Source organism: Balaenoptera musculus, chromosome 10 (assembly GCF_009873245.2).
Source record: "Balaenoptera musculus isolate JJ_BM4_2016_0621 chromosome 10, mBalMus1.pri.v3, whole genome shotgun sequence".
In the NCBI taxonomy this organism is placed as follows: domain Eukaryota; kingdom Metazoa; phylum Chordata; class Mammalia; order Artiodactyla; family Balaenopteridae; genus Balaenoptera; species Balaenoptera musculus.
Window position 1 is genome coordinate 59,079,042 of NC_045794.1, and position 16,141 is coordinate 59,095,182.

At 34.5% G+C, this 16,141-nt stretch overlaps 1 protein-coding gene across 1 annotated transcript in view; it reads left to right on the forward strand.

Moving 5' to 3' along the window:
• The window catches only part of TRHDE (thyrotropin releasing hormone degrading enzyme), a 404,783-nt gene that overhangs the window by 317,008 nt on the left and 71,634 nt on the right, over nucleotides 1-16,141 (forward strand). Inside the window, exons 11-12 of the mRNA XM_036867190.1 lie at nucleotides 9,976-10,109; nucleotides 10,217-10,272. Of these exons, the coding sequence (XP_036723085.1) occupies nucleotides 9,976-10,109; nucleotides 10,217-10,272 (190 nt within the window). The remainder of the gene's footprint in view (nucleotides 1-9,975; nucleotides 10,110-10,216; nucleotides 10,273-16,141) is intronic.

A 16,141-nucleotide genomic window follows, 5' to 3' on the forward strand; every position in this document is an offset into this window, starting at 1 on the left:
GAGACGCTAAGGCTGCTGCTGCAGCCACCAAGAAGCCTGTGTGCGAGCACAGGTCACTATCCACACCGCCCCTCCCGGTAGACTGTGCAGCCCTCCACTGCCAGGGTCCCGTGATCCAGGGACAACTTCCCCAGGAGAACACATGGCACGCCTCAGGCTGTTGCAACGTCATGCTGGCCTCTGCCGCCACAGGCTCGCCCCGCATTCCGTACCCTGCCCTCCCCCCGGCCTGAGTGAGCCAGAGCCCCCTAATCAGCTGCTCCTTTAACGCCATCCTGTCTGGGCGGGGAAAAGATCCCTTCAGGCAACCTACATGCAGAGGCGGGGCAAAATCCAAAGCTGAACCCCAGGAGCTGTACGAACAAAGAAGAGAAAGGGAAATCTCTCCCAGCAGCCTCAGGAGCAGCGGATTAAAACTCCACAATCAACTTGATGTACCCGGCATCTGTGGAATACCTGAATAGACAATAAATCATCCCAAAATTGAGGTGGTGGACTTTGGGAGCAACTGTAGACTTGAGGTTTGCTTTCTGCATCTAATTTGTTTCTGGTTTTATGTTTATCTTAGTTTAGTATTTAGAGCTTATTATCATTGGTAGACTTGTTTATTGACTGGCTTGCTCTCTTCCTTTTGCTTTTAATATATATATATTTTTTTTTCCTTTTTCTCTTTTTGTGAGTGTGTATGTGTGTGCTTCTCTGTGTGATTTTGTCTGTATAGCTTTGCTTTTACCATTTGTCCTAGGATTCTATCTGTCCTTCTTTTCTTTTTTTTTTTTTAGTATAGTTCTTTGCCCTTGTTATCATTGGTGGATTTGTTTATTGGTTTTGTTGCTCTCTTCTTTCTTTTTTTCTTTTGTTTTTTATTTTTTATTTTTAATAATATATATATTTTTTATTTTAATAACTTCTATTTTATATATATGTATATTTTTTTCTTTCTTTCGTTTTTTTTTCTCCCTTTTCTTCTGAGCTGTGTGGCTGACAGGGTCTTGGTGCTCCAGCCGGGTGTCAGGCCTGTGCCTCTGAGGTGGGAGAGCCGATTTCAAGACATTGGTCCACCAGACACCTCCCAGCCCCATGTAATATCAAACGGCGAAACCTCTCCCAGAGATCTCCATCTCAATGCTAAAACCCAGCTCCACTCAACGACCAGCAAGCTACAGTGCTGGACACCCTATGCCAAACAACTAGGAAGAGAGGAACACAACCCCACTCATTAGCAGAGAGGCTGCCTAAAATCATAAGTTCACAGACACTGCAAAACATACCACCGGACGCAGCACTGCCCACCAGAAAGACAAGATCCAGCCTCATCCACCAGAACACAGTCACCAGTCCCCTCCACCAGGAAGCCTACACAACCCATTGAACCAACCTTACCCACTGGGGACAGACACCAAAAACAATAGGAAGTACGAACCTGCAGCCTGTGAAAGGAGACCCCAAAAACAGTAAGTTAAGCAAAATAAGAAGACAGAGACACACAAAGCAGATGAAGGAGCAAGGTAAAAACCCACCAGACCTAACAAATGAAGAGGAAATGGGCAGTCTACCTGAAAAAGAATTCAGAGTAATGTTAGGAAAGATGATCCAAAATCTTGGAAATAGAATGGAGAAAATAGAAGAAACATTTAACAAGGACCTAGAAGAACTAAAAAGCAAACAAACAACGATGAACAGCACAATAAATGAAATTAAAAATTCTCTAGAAGGAATCAATAGCAAAATAACTGAGGCAGAAGAACGAATAAGTGACCTGGAGTTAAAATAGTGGAAATAACTACCTCAGAGCAGAATAAAGAAAAAAGAATGAAAAGAATGGAGGGCAGTCTCAGAGAGATCTGGGACAACATTAAACACACCAACATTCGAATTATAGGGGTCCCAGAAGAAGAAGAGAAAAAGAAAGGGACTGAGAAAATATTTGAAGAGATTATAGTTGAAAACGTCCCTAATATGGGAAACAAAATAGTCAAGTCCAGGAAGCGCAGAGAGTCCCAAAGAGGGTAAATCCAAGGAGAAACAAGCCAAGACACATATTAATCAAGCTACCAAAAATTAAATACAAAGAAAAAATATTGAAAGTAGCAAGGGAAAAACAACAAATAACATACAAGGGAATCCGCATAAGGTTAACAGCTGATTTCTCAGCAGAAGCTCTGCAAGCCAGAAGGGAGTGGCAGGTCATATTTAAGGCAATGAAAGGGAAAAGCCTACAACCAAGATTCCTCTACCCAGCAAGGATCTCATTCAGATTCGACAGAGAAATTAAAACCTTTACAGACAAGCAAAACCTAAGAGAATTCAGCACCATGAAACCAGTTTACAACAAATGCTAAAGGAACTTCTCTAGGCAGGAAACACAAGAGAAGGAAAAGGCCTACAATAACAAACACAAAACAACTGAGAAATGGTAATAGGAACATACATATTGATAACTACCTTAAATGTAAATGGATTAAATGCTCCATCCAAAAGATGTAAACTGGCTGAATGGATACAAAAACAAGACCCGTATATATGCTGTCTATAAGAGACCCACTTCAGACCTAGGGACGCATACAGACTGACAGTGAGGGGATGGAAAAAGATATTCCATGTAAATGGAAATCAAAAGAAAGCTGGAGTAGCAATTCTCATATCAGACAAAATAGACTTTAAAGTAAAGACTATTACAAGAGACAAAGAAGAACACTACATAATGATCAAGCGATCAATCCAAGAAGCAGATATAACAATTGTAAATATTTATGCAGCCAACATAGGAGCACCTCAATACATAACGCAAATGCTAACAGCCATAAAAAAGGAAATTGACAGTAACACAATAATAGTAGGGGACTTTATCACCACACTTTTACCAATGGACAGATCATCCAAAATGAAAATAAATAAGGAAACACAAGCTTTAAATGACACATTAAACAAGATGGACTTAATTGATATTTATAGGATATTCCATCCAAAAACAACAGAATACACTTTCTTCTCACGTGCTCATAGAACATTCTGCAGGATAGATAATATCCTGGGTCACAAATCAAGCCATGGTAAATTTAAGAAAACTGAAATCGTATCAAGTATCTTTTCCGACCACAACGCTATGAGATTAGGTATCAATTACAGGAAAAATCTGTAAAAAATACAAACACATGGAGGCTAAAGATTACACTACCAAATAACCAAGAGATCACTGAAGAAATAAAGAGGAAATCAAAAAATAACTAGAAAAAAATGACAATGAAAATACAGTGATCCAAAACCTGTGGGATCAGGTTTTGGATCATTGTGCCACAAAAGCAGTTCTAAGAGGGAAGTTTATAGCTATAAAATCCTACTTCAAGAAACAAGAAACATCTCAAACAAACAATGTAACCTTACACCTAAAGCAATTAGAGAAAGAAGAACAAAAAATGCCAAAGTTAGCAGAAGGAAAGAAATCATAAAATCAGAGCAGAAATAAATGAAAAAGAAATGAAGGAAACAATAGCAAAGATCAATAAAACTAAAAGCTGGTTCCTTGGGAAGTTAAACAAAATTGATAAACCATTAGCCAGAGTCATCAAGAAAAAAACGGAGAAGACACAAATCAATAGAATTGAAAATGAAAAAGGAGAAGTAACAACTGACACTGCAGAAATACAAAATATAAAGAGGGATTACTACAGGCAACTCTATGCCAATAAAATGGACAACCTGGAAGAAATGGACAAATTCTTAGAAAAGCACAACCTTCTTAGACTGAACCAGGAAGAAATAGAAAATATAAACAGACCCATCGCAAGCACTGAAATTGAGACTGTGATTAAAAATCTTCGAACAAACAAAAGCCTAGGACCAGATGGCTTCACAGGCAAATTCTATCACACATTTAGAGAAGAGCTAACACCTATCCTTCTCAAACGCTTCCAAAGTATAGCCAAGGGAGGAACACTCCCAAACTCATTCTACGAGCCCACCATCACCCTGATATCAAAACCAGACAAACATGTCACAAAAAAAGAAGACCACAGGCCAATATCACTGATGAACATAGATGCAAAAATCCTCAACAAAATACTAGCAAACAGAATCCAACAGCACATTAAAAGGATCATACACCATGATCAAGTGGGGTTTATCCCAGGAATGCAAGGATTCTTCAATGTATGCAATCAGCCAATGTGATACACCATATGAACAAATTGAAGGAGAAAAACCATATGATCATCTCAATAGATGCAGGAAAAGCTTTTGACAAAATTCAACACCCATTTATGATATAACCCTCCGGAAAGTAGGCATAGAGGGAACTTACCTCAACATAATAAAGGCTATATATGACAAACCCACAGCCAACATCGTTGTCAATGGTGAAAAACTGAAACCATTTCCACTAAGATCAGGAACAAGACAAGGTTGCCCACTCTCACCACTATTATTCAACATAGCTTTAGAAGTTTTAGCCACAGCAATCAGAAACAAAAAAGAAATAAAAAGAATCCAAATCGAAAAGAAGTAAAGCTGTCACTGTTTGCAGATGACATGATACTATACATAGAGAATCTTAAAGATGGTATCAGAAAACTACTAGAGCTAATCAATGAATTTGGTAAAGTAGCAGGATATAAAATTAATGCACAGAAATCTCTTGCATTCCTATACAGTAATGATGAAAAATCTGAAAGAGAAATTAAGGAAATATCCGATTTACCCTTTCAAGAAAAAGGATAAAATACCTAGGAGTAAACCCACCCAAGGAGACAAAAGACCCGTATGCAGAAAACTATAAGACACTGATGAAAGAAATTAAAGATGATACAAACAGATGGAGAGATATACCATGTTCTTGGATTGGAAGAATCAACATTGTGAAAATGACTATACTACCCAAAGCAATTTACAGATTCAATGCAATCCCTATCAAACTACCAATGGCATTTTTCACAACTAGAACAAAAAATTTCACAATTTGTATGGAAACACAAAAGACCCCCAATAACCAAAGCAATCTTTAGAAAGAAAAACAGAGCTAGGGGAACCAGGCTTCTAGACTTCAGACTACACTAAAATGCTACAGCAATCAAGACCGTATGGTACTGGCACAAAAACAGAAATATAGATCAATGGAACACGACAGAAAGCCCAGAGATAAACCCATGCACATATGGTCACTTTATCTTTGATAAAGGAGGCAAGAATATACAATGGAGAAAAGACAGCCTGTTCAATAAGTGGTGCTGGTAAAACTGGACAGCTACATGTAAAAGAATGAAATTAGAACACTTCCTAACACCATACACAAAAATAAATTCAAAATGGATTAAAGACCTAAATGTAAGGCCAGACGCTATAAAACTCTTAGATGAAAACATAGGCAGAACATTCTATGACATAAGTCACAGCAAGACCCTTTTTAACCCACCTCCTATAGAAATGGAAATAAAAATAAAAATAAACAAATGGGACCTAATGAAACTTGAAAGCTTTTGCACAGCAAAGGAAACCATGAACAAGATGAAAAGACAACCCTCAGAATGGGAGAAAATATTTGCAAATGAAGCAACTGACAAAGGATTAATCTCCAAAATGTACAAGCAGCTCATGCAGCTCAACATCAAAAAAACAAACAGCCCAGTCCAAAAATGGGCAGAAGATCTAAATAGACATGTCTCCAAAGAAGATATACAGATTTCCAACAAACACATGAAAAGATGCCCAACATCACAAATCATTAGAGAAATGTAAATCTAAACTGCAATGAAGTATCACCTCACACCAGTCAGAATGGCCGTCATCAAAAAATCTACAAAGAATAAATGCTGGAGAGGGTGTGGCGAAAAGGGAACCCTCTTGCACTGTTGGTGGGAATGTAAATTGATACAGCCACTATGGAGAACAGTATGGAGGTTCCTTAAAAAATTAAAAATAGAAGTACCATATGACCCAGCAATTCCACTACTGGGCATATACCCAGAAAAAACCATAATTCAAAAACAGTCATGTACCACAATGTTCATTGCAGCACTATTTACAATAGCCAGGACATGGAAGCAACCTAAGTGTCCATTGACAGAGCAATGGATAAAGAAGTTGTGGCACATATATACAATGGAATATTACTCAGCCATAAAAAGAAACGTAATTGAGTTATTTGTAGTGAAGTGGATGGACCTAGAGTCTGTCATACATAGTGATGTAAGTCAGAATGAGAAAAATAATACCGTATGCTAACACATATATATGGAATCTAAAGAAAAAATGGTTCTGAAGAATTTAGGGGCAGGACAGGGATAAATAAGCAGATGTAGAGAATGGACTTGAGGACACGGGGAGGGGGAAGGGTAAGCTGGGACGAAGTGAGAGAGTGGCATGGACATATATACACTACCAAACATAAAATAGATAGCTAGTGGGAAGCAGCCGCATAGCACAGGGAGATCAGCTCGGTGCTTTGTGACCACCTAGAGCGGTGGGATAGGGAGGGTGGGAGGGAGACGCCCCAGGGAGGAGATTTGGGGATATATGTATACGTATAGCTGATTTACTTTGTTATACAGCAGAAGCTAACACACCTTTGTAAAGTAAATATACTGCAATAAAGATGTTAAAAAAAATGTTAGGAAAGAAAAGACTTAAAATAAAAGGGAAATTGATGCTGCAAATTCGAAGTAAACATTAAAAACGGCATAATGGTATAACGCTTTCCTTAAATATTGGCTCATATGAAAGTTACAAGCCGTTAAAGAGAGCATTTTTTGTAGTCCCCTCTTTACAAATGAGAAAATTAAGGCTTGAGAAATAACTTGCCAAAAGTGTCTTAGGAGCTTGATTTTCTTTTCTAAGTTTATTTACAACACACACACACACACACACACACACACACACACACACGATTTTAATACTTTGGTAGGTTACTTTGCAGATCTGTCAGTTTTGACACTTTGCCACTGGATACACAGGAATGGTTCTCTATAATCTCTACAGAGCATTATCTAATTTGATTCTCCCAAGAGTCCAGTGAGAAAACTAGTATGTGTTATTATACCTGAATTTGTTTCACACTGTTACCCTTGTTACCCTGGTTCACTTTTTTATTTGTTTTAAATTCTGATTGTTCTGCAACCAGCCAACATTGAGTAGAAAGATCTGATATCCTTCCTCTTTTTATTCCAAAAGGAAGGATAAAATATAAAGATATAAAATGCTATAAAATGACAACTACTTTGTGCCTTAATATAATCTAAGTCTTGTGCCATTTTAGATATATTCTAAATATAAATTTTAATTGTTATTACGAACACTTGAAATATAACTTCCATACTTTTTATTATGGTACTCATCACATACTGTACCTCATTAGGCTATTGAAAAAGATCTCTTTAAAATTCATTGCTTGCCGTTAGTTAATTTGAAGAACATTTTAGAGATATAATTAAGTAGAAAGAAAAAGGTATTTAAAAATCTATTAGAAAACCTTTCAGGGAATCATTTCTCCAAAGATTTCATTTATAACAAAGGTATAAAAATATTCATGAACAGTAATAACCTTCAGGTTTTAGTTATTAATTTAATAATAGAATACTGAAAAACAATAGATGCCTGCCTTTTTCTTCTCAGACTACACAGATGGTATAGGGATTGTTTTCCTATTTTAGTTGGTCTCTATTCTACCTATACATTGTTGAATTCAAAAGTTCAAAAAACTAGAACCAAGTGCATCACATGAAGTTAAGTTATGCCATCTATCTAAAATGTCAGGAGGAAGTAACTTTAAAAAACAGATTTAATATCATAGAAATCGATGCCCATTTCAAAATTGTAAAATGTTTAATCATGTGTTCATATATTAAACCCAATCCTTTAATATTGTAATTTCTTTAAATAATAATCACTTCTTAGATGAAAATGATTAAACTTGTTCTTAACCTATGTGAATTCAATAACAATTTAAATATGTTTTGCTATAAAAATCTTATTCCTGAAGACAGAGTTAGGGTTGCTCAAGAGAAACAATATCCTCAATATTTCAATCAGTGTTTCTTCAGTGAATTCAGACATGATTAACTAAAATCTCTCTTTATGAGGAGTTGTTTTTTAAATGCCATTTTTTAGATTATTGTTTTTTATTTTTACATCTGTAAAATTGGGTGACATTCATTCTAAAGCTTCTCAGAAATTGTGTGGATAAACACATTAAATTTCTTAAAAACCTACAGATATAAAGTATCAGAAACTTGGGAAGCTATAAATATTTTAGAGCAATATCTGACAGATTTGTTTTCCTAAGTACCACAGATTAAGCTGGGTAAAATTTCAAACTAAAAAAACTATCCCTTTCTGCCATTGAATCATAGAATTAGAAGGGGCCTTAAATGCCATTACTTGGCCTTTAGGTTATAAGTTCTACTGAGGACAAAAGACGATCAGTGGCGTAAGTTCAAACATTTATATATAGGAAAATTTTACAAGAAGTTTTCGTACTCCTTTTATAATTCTTGTTTCCCAAGTTATTTCCCCCTTTTTCAAATTAATATAAGAATATGAAAATGTATACAGTATCATATACAATAAAAATGTTATACCATCTTGTATCAACAGAGTATGCGTGGTAAAAAGGGCACGGAAGTCAGGATACCTGAGGTGCATCATCTCAGACAATTCAATTAACCTGTCTGAGCCTCATTTCTTTATCTGTTCTAACACATACTGTTAATAAAGGTGTCAAGAAGTTGAAGTGCTCTTTGAAACATTAAAGATTAGATTTTTATGTTTAGTATACATTTATGTTTAAGTATTTTTTACTGTATTTCTGAAAGTTGATAATATGTAACATGCGTTGGTTACATTAGCCCACCCCATTCTAGACGTGAACAATTAATGATCTTTAACATTCATTCATTATTTTTTGTGGTATAACCTCTTCTTGTATGGTTTTTACTTAAGAGAAAGTACTCTGTAAATTCAGCGCTTAAGAAAAGTAAAAATAAAATTTGTTTTGTTGTCTGATGTGTAAAAACCTGGATAATAGAGTGAGAATTAGAGGTTGTGCCTCTTACTCAGAACTGACATGAATGGTTTCCATGATGCATTTGTGGTTTTGAGTCACTGTGGAAATTAGATAGATGTGTGTGTGTGTATGTGTGTGTGTGTGTGTGTGTGTGTGTATAAAATATGAATTTTAAGTAAACTTCATACATTATGCAACTTCTATGAACCATGAGTCCTGAGGGCAGCAGCAACAAAATAATTAGAATTGTAAACTATGGTTCTGGGAAGTCAATAAAGGCTGCCAGTAAAAGTGAATGAGTTCTCTATCTGTATCATGTTTGAAGGGGTTAAATATGTAAGTTATAAGATTGCTTTCACTGGCTTCCTTTAATTGAATTAACCAGTGAATATAATCAAGTTACCATTTGCCAAAATGATTCCAATAAGCAGAATTTATTATCTTTGTTCTAATTATATGTAGAAATATTAGAGTCTTAAATAAATGAGGTTCCTTTTTCCAACATTATTGATGATGCTGTAAAGTCTGTTATTTATTAGCACATCCAAGAAAGCACAAGGAAAAGGGTAAGAAATAACAGTGACTTTCAAATAAATGAGCCCTATTATTTGAATCACTTTCTTGCTGAATAAAATAAGTAGAATGTGCACCTGAAGCCTTTTCCACAGATACATATACAATGTAACTGGCAGCCACATGAATACAGTAGTAGATTTCTTGGTTACATTTATCTTGAGAAAGAAAATCATGTATACATAACAGGGTTATATCAAGAGTAATAATGGGTAAGCTACTAAAGGTTTTCTAGCAAATTCTAGCTATAGTGATTAATTGACTAAAGAGTAAATTTCAATTAGGTATTTAGGATGGTGTCCTCTTTTAATTATTGGTACTGTGATATCTGGTATTAAGAAAACATACTTCATTCTATTTTAACACTTAAAATTGCAAATCTCTCTTACCCCCTAAAATGCTGTTTTCAGAACACCACAGAATAACTTCTTTGGACAAAGGAAGCTGGTTACTGGGGAACATCAATCAAACTGGCTATTTTAGAGTCAACTATGATTTAAGGAATTGGAGATTATTAATTGATCAATTAATCAGGAACCATGAGGTAAACTGGATTTACTCATCAAAGATCTGTTTTGACATATGAACATCTGCCATTTTAATCCTAAGTGATTCCATTTTTTTTTTTTTTTTTTTTGGTTGACCTCATAGGTTCTCTCTGTCAGTAACCGAGCAGGTTTGATCGACGATGCCTTCAGCCTAGCCAGGTATGTTTTCCTGTGGCTCTCCACAATAAAACTAATGCCCTTAAGACTTCCTCTATTAAGCTAAATAGTGTATATGTTTTGAATAAGAAATCTTTTAAAAATAATTTCTGTCTCACACCCTTTGTGTTTGGATATGAATTATAATCAGTGTCCCAAACTCTTGGTCAATAGTAGCCATGGGGTATTTCTGAGTCAGGAGAAGCTTGATCAATTTTCGCCACAAGTTCAATTTAACACTCAAGATTAATACTCTCTTTACAATTTCATTAATGAACTCTACAAAATGACCATTGTGCCGTATTTAATTTTTGATGTAAAGTACCTTGAAGCATCAGCATTTTTTTTTCATGACGTATACTAGTATATCTTTTTTTTAATGTATTTTTGAATGTGATTCATTATGAAAATCTTGCACTGCAAGACAGAAATAAATATTCTACTGGGTAAAGCTGTTCTGGACAAAATATATATCAATCTTGTAGCAGAAGTTATAGTACTAGTTATAGTAATATTTGTGTTATTTTCATAGTTAGATTTATAATGTTAAAAATCAGTTATTCTTTTGAATAGTCATTAAATAGCTATTCCTTTGAAGTAATGTTGATCGTAAACCCAAGCTATTTTACTCAATTTTGAGGCTAAATAGTAAAATAACTCAGTCCTTTTAATATTTTGTATTGTTCACATCAAGTATAGTTTTAATTTTAATAATCTGATATTATGGGACAAAAATTTAGAAATGATAGAGGTGGAGGAAAGCCTGACAAGATAGTCATATGTGGAGATAAAGATTAAGTAAGATATGAAGACTTTGAAGAAAGCATTAGATATAACCTGAAGATTATTTTGACATAGAAGTTTAGAGACTTCAGAAAGCCAGTAAGAGAGTGTACTTAATGTAACATTGCCCTGAGAGAGAAGCAAGCAAAAGAGAGCTATGTTAAGAGTTCCACAAGGAAAGGTTAGGGAACTAGAAGAGAACTAATATTACCAGTTAATTAAACATATAAATTTCCAGGCACTGTTCTGTTTTACATATAGTAATTTGTATAATTTTCACAACAACCTTATGAGATAAGCAGATCTGTATTATTATTATTATTCCCATTATATAGATAAGGAGACTGAGGGTCAGAGAAGTCAAGTAACTTACCTAAAGTCACATAGCTAGTAATTGACAGGGCCAGGGCTTCATATATATGCAGTAATAGAAGAGCCAGGTAACAGAGGAAGATTGAGGGGATTTGAAGTGGTAGTTCATATGAATCCTTACGGGTTTGAAATGATGGTGAGAAAGCAAACAAGTAGTGATATCCTAAAGAGAGAGGGCAGATGGAAAGATGGAAATTGAAAGGATCTTTGACTCATCTGCATTAAATGATAGAAGCTATTTTTTAATGAAATATTTTAATTTTAGTAGATGATTTTTTTTTTCCAAAATTAAATTCCTTGTTGTCTAAGACAGAACATTGTTTTCAATAACAATTTTGGAAGCCTTAAACATTTGAAGTAAACAATTCCATTATTATTTATACAAATTTACCAGGGGAATGTGCAAATCTCCTTGAATATATATTGAAATTTGTTCTATTGATCATGAGATAATTTTCCTATTAGCATGGAAGTAAATAAACACAAAATTAGATTTATTCTGCATTTACTTGGAAACACCCTGCAGTCACTTGGAGTTAAGGGTTATTCACATTTCAGGGTATTCTAGTAAATGTTTCAAAGTTTTGCTACCAACCTATATCAGTCTTCTTTCAGTTTCCTGAACACACCATGCTCCTTTTGGCTTCTTTATAGATAACAAACAGAAGAGTAGCAAATATTTATCAATATGTATGTTCCAGGTACTGTACTGAGGCTTTTATGAATGATTTTGTTCAGTCTTCTCAGTAAATCCATGGAGTGGGTGTGGTTACTGCAGCCATGTTATAGCTGAGTCGTCGAGGTTGAGAGGGGTTAAGTCTCTTAGCTAAGGGTGCACAGGTTTTAAGTGAGGGGTGGAGGGGTGACATTCAACTGCAGATAGTAGCACAGCAGCGCTTATGACCTCAGGTCAGGGTTACTGCCCATTATATGAAATTCCTTTCCACTCCCCTTGTCTGTTGGGAATATTGCTATTCACTTAAAAATAAAATTTCACTTGCACAACCTTACCTGAAACCTATCTGTCCTCCCCAGAAAGAATAAGGTGACATCCTGTGGATCTGTACTTTAGCAGTTGTCACCTTGTAGTTCAACTACTTTTCTGGGTCCCTGTGATTTTGGGATGATCTTGAGGGTAGGGCTTTGTCTCATCCTTGTATTACTACTGCCTAACTTAATCTTTGGTACAGGATTATACCAATATATATTTGTTGAATGAATTGCTAATTAACTATTAATTATTCAAACTATAAACTTTCAGGCCCACTATCTTTTTGTGCAATTAAGTACACATATTCTAGGTATTTTTTATGGTTGTTTTTTAAATATATAAAAACCACATGAATGCTTTCTGGTTGTAGTGATTAAAACAAGAGATAACAATGTGAAAATTTTCTTTTACTCCTTCCATGACATCCTATAGCTCTTACTCTCCCTCTTCACAGGTAAAATTAATATTTGATATATATAAATCCAGCCATTTTTAAACATTTCCATACAGTTTAATTTTTTTTACGTGAACAGAAATACATTCTGTTTTCTACTCATTTATAAAAATAAATCTGAGGAGATTTATTCCATTGTTGCTAAATTTTCATTATTATAATCAAGACTGCACTGAGTGTTCTTGAACAGTCTTTTGTCGTACATATACGTATTTTTACAGGATTGATTCCTGAAAGAGAAATTTTTGGTTTAAAGAGTATAAAATTTTTGATAAATATTACAAATTGCATTCCAAAGGGTTTCCCAGTAGAACCCTCCATCAACCACACACGAGAGGGCCCAATGCCCCCAAACCCTTCATGATAATAAAGAGTATATACATCTGTTACATTTTTGACAGTATGGCAGCAAAAATAATTTTTTTGAAGCTGTTACAGAACTAGTTGAATTAACTTGTGCATCTTTTCATATACATCTGCCATGTGTATTTTGTTTTCTTCTGTGAATTGTTACCTGGTTAAAGGAAAAACAAAAGCCTAATAGAAGATGGGTGAGGTATTTTTCCTACCCTTTTCCTATATATTTTGGATTTTTTTTGGCTTTTACTCCTTTTTGTAGAAAACTATTTTACAGTATTTTCTCTCAACACTATGTCATTTTTTTTTTTTTTTTTTTTTACTTTGTGGTGTATTTCATCATCTCAAAAGCTTTTAATTTATATGTTAAATCATTCCTTTTGTAGCTTTCTGTTTCTTTGGTTCTGACTTCCATAGACCTTCTCTATATGAACATTTTGAAAATATTTCATTTTTTATTTGAAAGCTATTTTGTTTTTACATCTATCTCCTCACTCTTCCTTCACTAATTAGTTTTTATGTATAGAATGGAAGAGTCATCTAATTTTCTTTAACATTAATATATTTATAACCAATTATTTAATCCTATTTGTTTAAAGGACTTTCTTATTCACAGATTTGAAATGATATCTTTATCTTAATGCAAATGCTTATATTTTAGGGAATTGATTCAATTCTGTTTAACTGGTCCCTGTTCTTTTTGGCACTAGTACCATGTTGCTCTGATTAGCTTTATAGTATGTTGTGGTTGACAACATTTTCTCTCGTTCTTGTTCAAAATCTTACGTGTTTTAAGTATAGATTTTAAAATCAGTTTGACAAAGCCCATTAAAAATCCTGCTGCAGTTTTGACTGAATATGCATTGGTTGGATTTATAAGTTAATTTTTAAAGAATTAACATCTTTTCAAAGGTGAGCTTTCCAATATCAAAACATGTTGTTTCTCCCCATTTTTTTAGGTCCCTAAGTCAAGCTCTATAGCTTTATTTACATTGGTTCTGGAAATGTCATATTATTTCCTCATTTTTTCTGGTATACGCTTCTATAGGAAATGACACTGCTTCTGCACTTAGATGTTCTGATTTTCATTACTTGTGTGTAAGGAATTAATCAATTGCCTCACAAATATCATTGTGTTATGACTTGAACTTTGGAATTAGTGACTAAATGCCTAGATATTTTTTGTTGGGTGTTCATGTTTGTTGTTGGTTTTTGTTTTGATGAAGCATTGCTAGATTGAGAGATATAAAAATGAAAAAGATGCATTTCTTGTTTTCAATGAATTCATGGTCTAGCAGGGACAATACACTGTAGACAATTAACTATATTCAGTATGTCAATACAATGAATAAAATATTATGCAAATGTTGTAATATAAAGAATTAATGTGGTCTAGAAAGATTATGGAGGACATCATATAGGAAATACCATCAGAAAAATGAAAGTTTGCTATGGAAATCTACTAAAGTTTGAAAAGTAATGAAATGACAGAAGGAAAAAGTGTAAATTAGAGGATGGATTTAGGGCAAGAGAACTGTTACCACAGTGATGATCATGCAACAAATTGATTAAAACATAGATTTGAGAAGGAGTGGAATTGGCAGCTAGATAATGTAAAAACTCTTATTGAAGTTATTTATTAGCTTAATATGTAGTAGAAACTGAAAATTTGGAAGATTCGCTTTAGGAAGTGTAATATCCACTGGATTTGGACATTTAAATTCATTAACATGCTCTGAGTATGATTTTAAAAAGCTATAAAAGTGTGTAGAACTGGATTGTGGACCTATGTGGTATTTTGTTTGAAAATCGTCAAAACACATGAAAATTGTTTGGAACATTTGTTCATATCCAGAAGAGTTCCAGAGATAAATCATCATCATCATCATCATCATTATCATCATCATCACCACCCTTGCCCTGGGCAGTTACTGCATTGACTTATTTATTTAGTCACCAGTTTCCTGGAAAATTCAATTATGTATTGTAGAACACATGCCAGATTATTGCATTATTAATGTCATAACATATATTTTTAGCCTGCAGAGCATACTTTAAAAATTCTGTTATAGGCTATTCCATTAAGGACCCAATCACCTAAAAAAGCGTAACTAGGGCAGAATCTTACAACTTAGTTTGCAAATTTTGTTAAGAAATAAGATAGCAGTTATATCTTTTAAAGTATTAGTGTTTTATTAACAATAAGCACAAGAACCTGTACTTGGAGATTATGAATGTCACACTTAGAAGTGCTCTAAGTACTGGTGAGCTGTCATCAGTGGTAGTTAATACATTTTTGAAGACTGTATAAGTTAAAAAATTAATAAATACATTTTTATCAACTTGTTTCTGAGTTTATAAATCTGCGATATGTTAGGAGAACTGGAAATTCAGTATGTGAGCCAGTGAAAATATAACGGCTCATGAAGAAGCAGACTATGAGAATACCCCAAACCTACCGTCATGCATTGTTTTTGTTTCTGGGCTTTAGTTTCAGGACTGATAGCAGCATTGTTAAAACTGCCTTAACAATGTTTGCAAACTGATTGGTACTAATCTGCTCCTTGTGAGACTTCCTCTATCATAGTTTTTATTAGAAGTTCGGTGTCTTCTGGATGGCTCTCCTGTACGTTGTTTAAAGTTTCCCCTGCCAAACATGTGTTCATTACTTCTTTGCTCATTGCAGAAAATAGGAGCATTATGTACCTAAAAAGCGACTTCATCTTGAACTGGGCTAGAGGAAGAGTAGCTTTTCCTATGTTGATGGCTGGACCTTTAGATTGTAATGTGTTGACCTTTTGTAGGGGACATTGAGAAGGAATGACTTAGAAACGTTTTATGAGAAATACCTTGGCAGACTGGACATTTTGTCCTGATTTCCCCACTCGGTTATGAAAATAACAGGACTGCTTCAC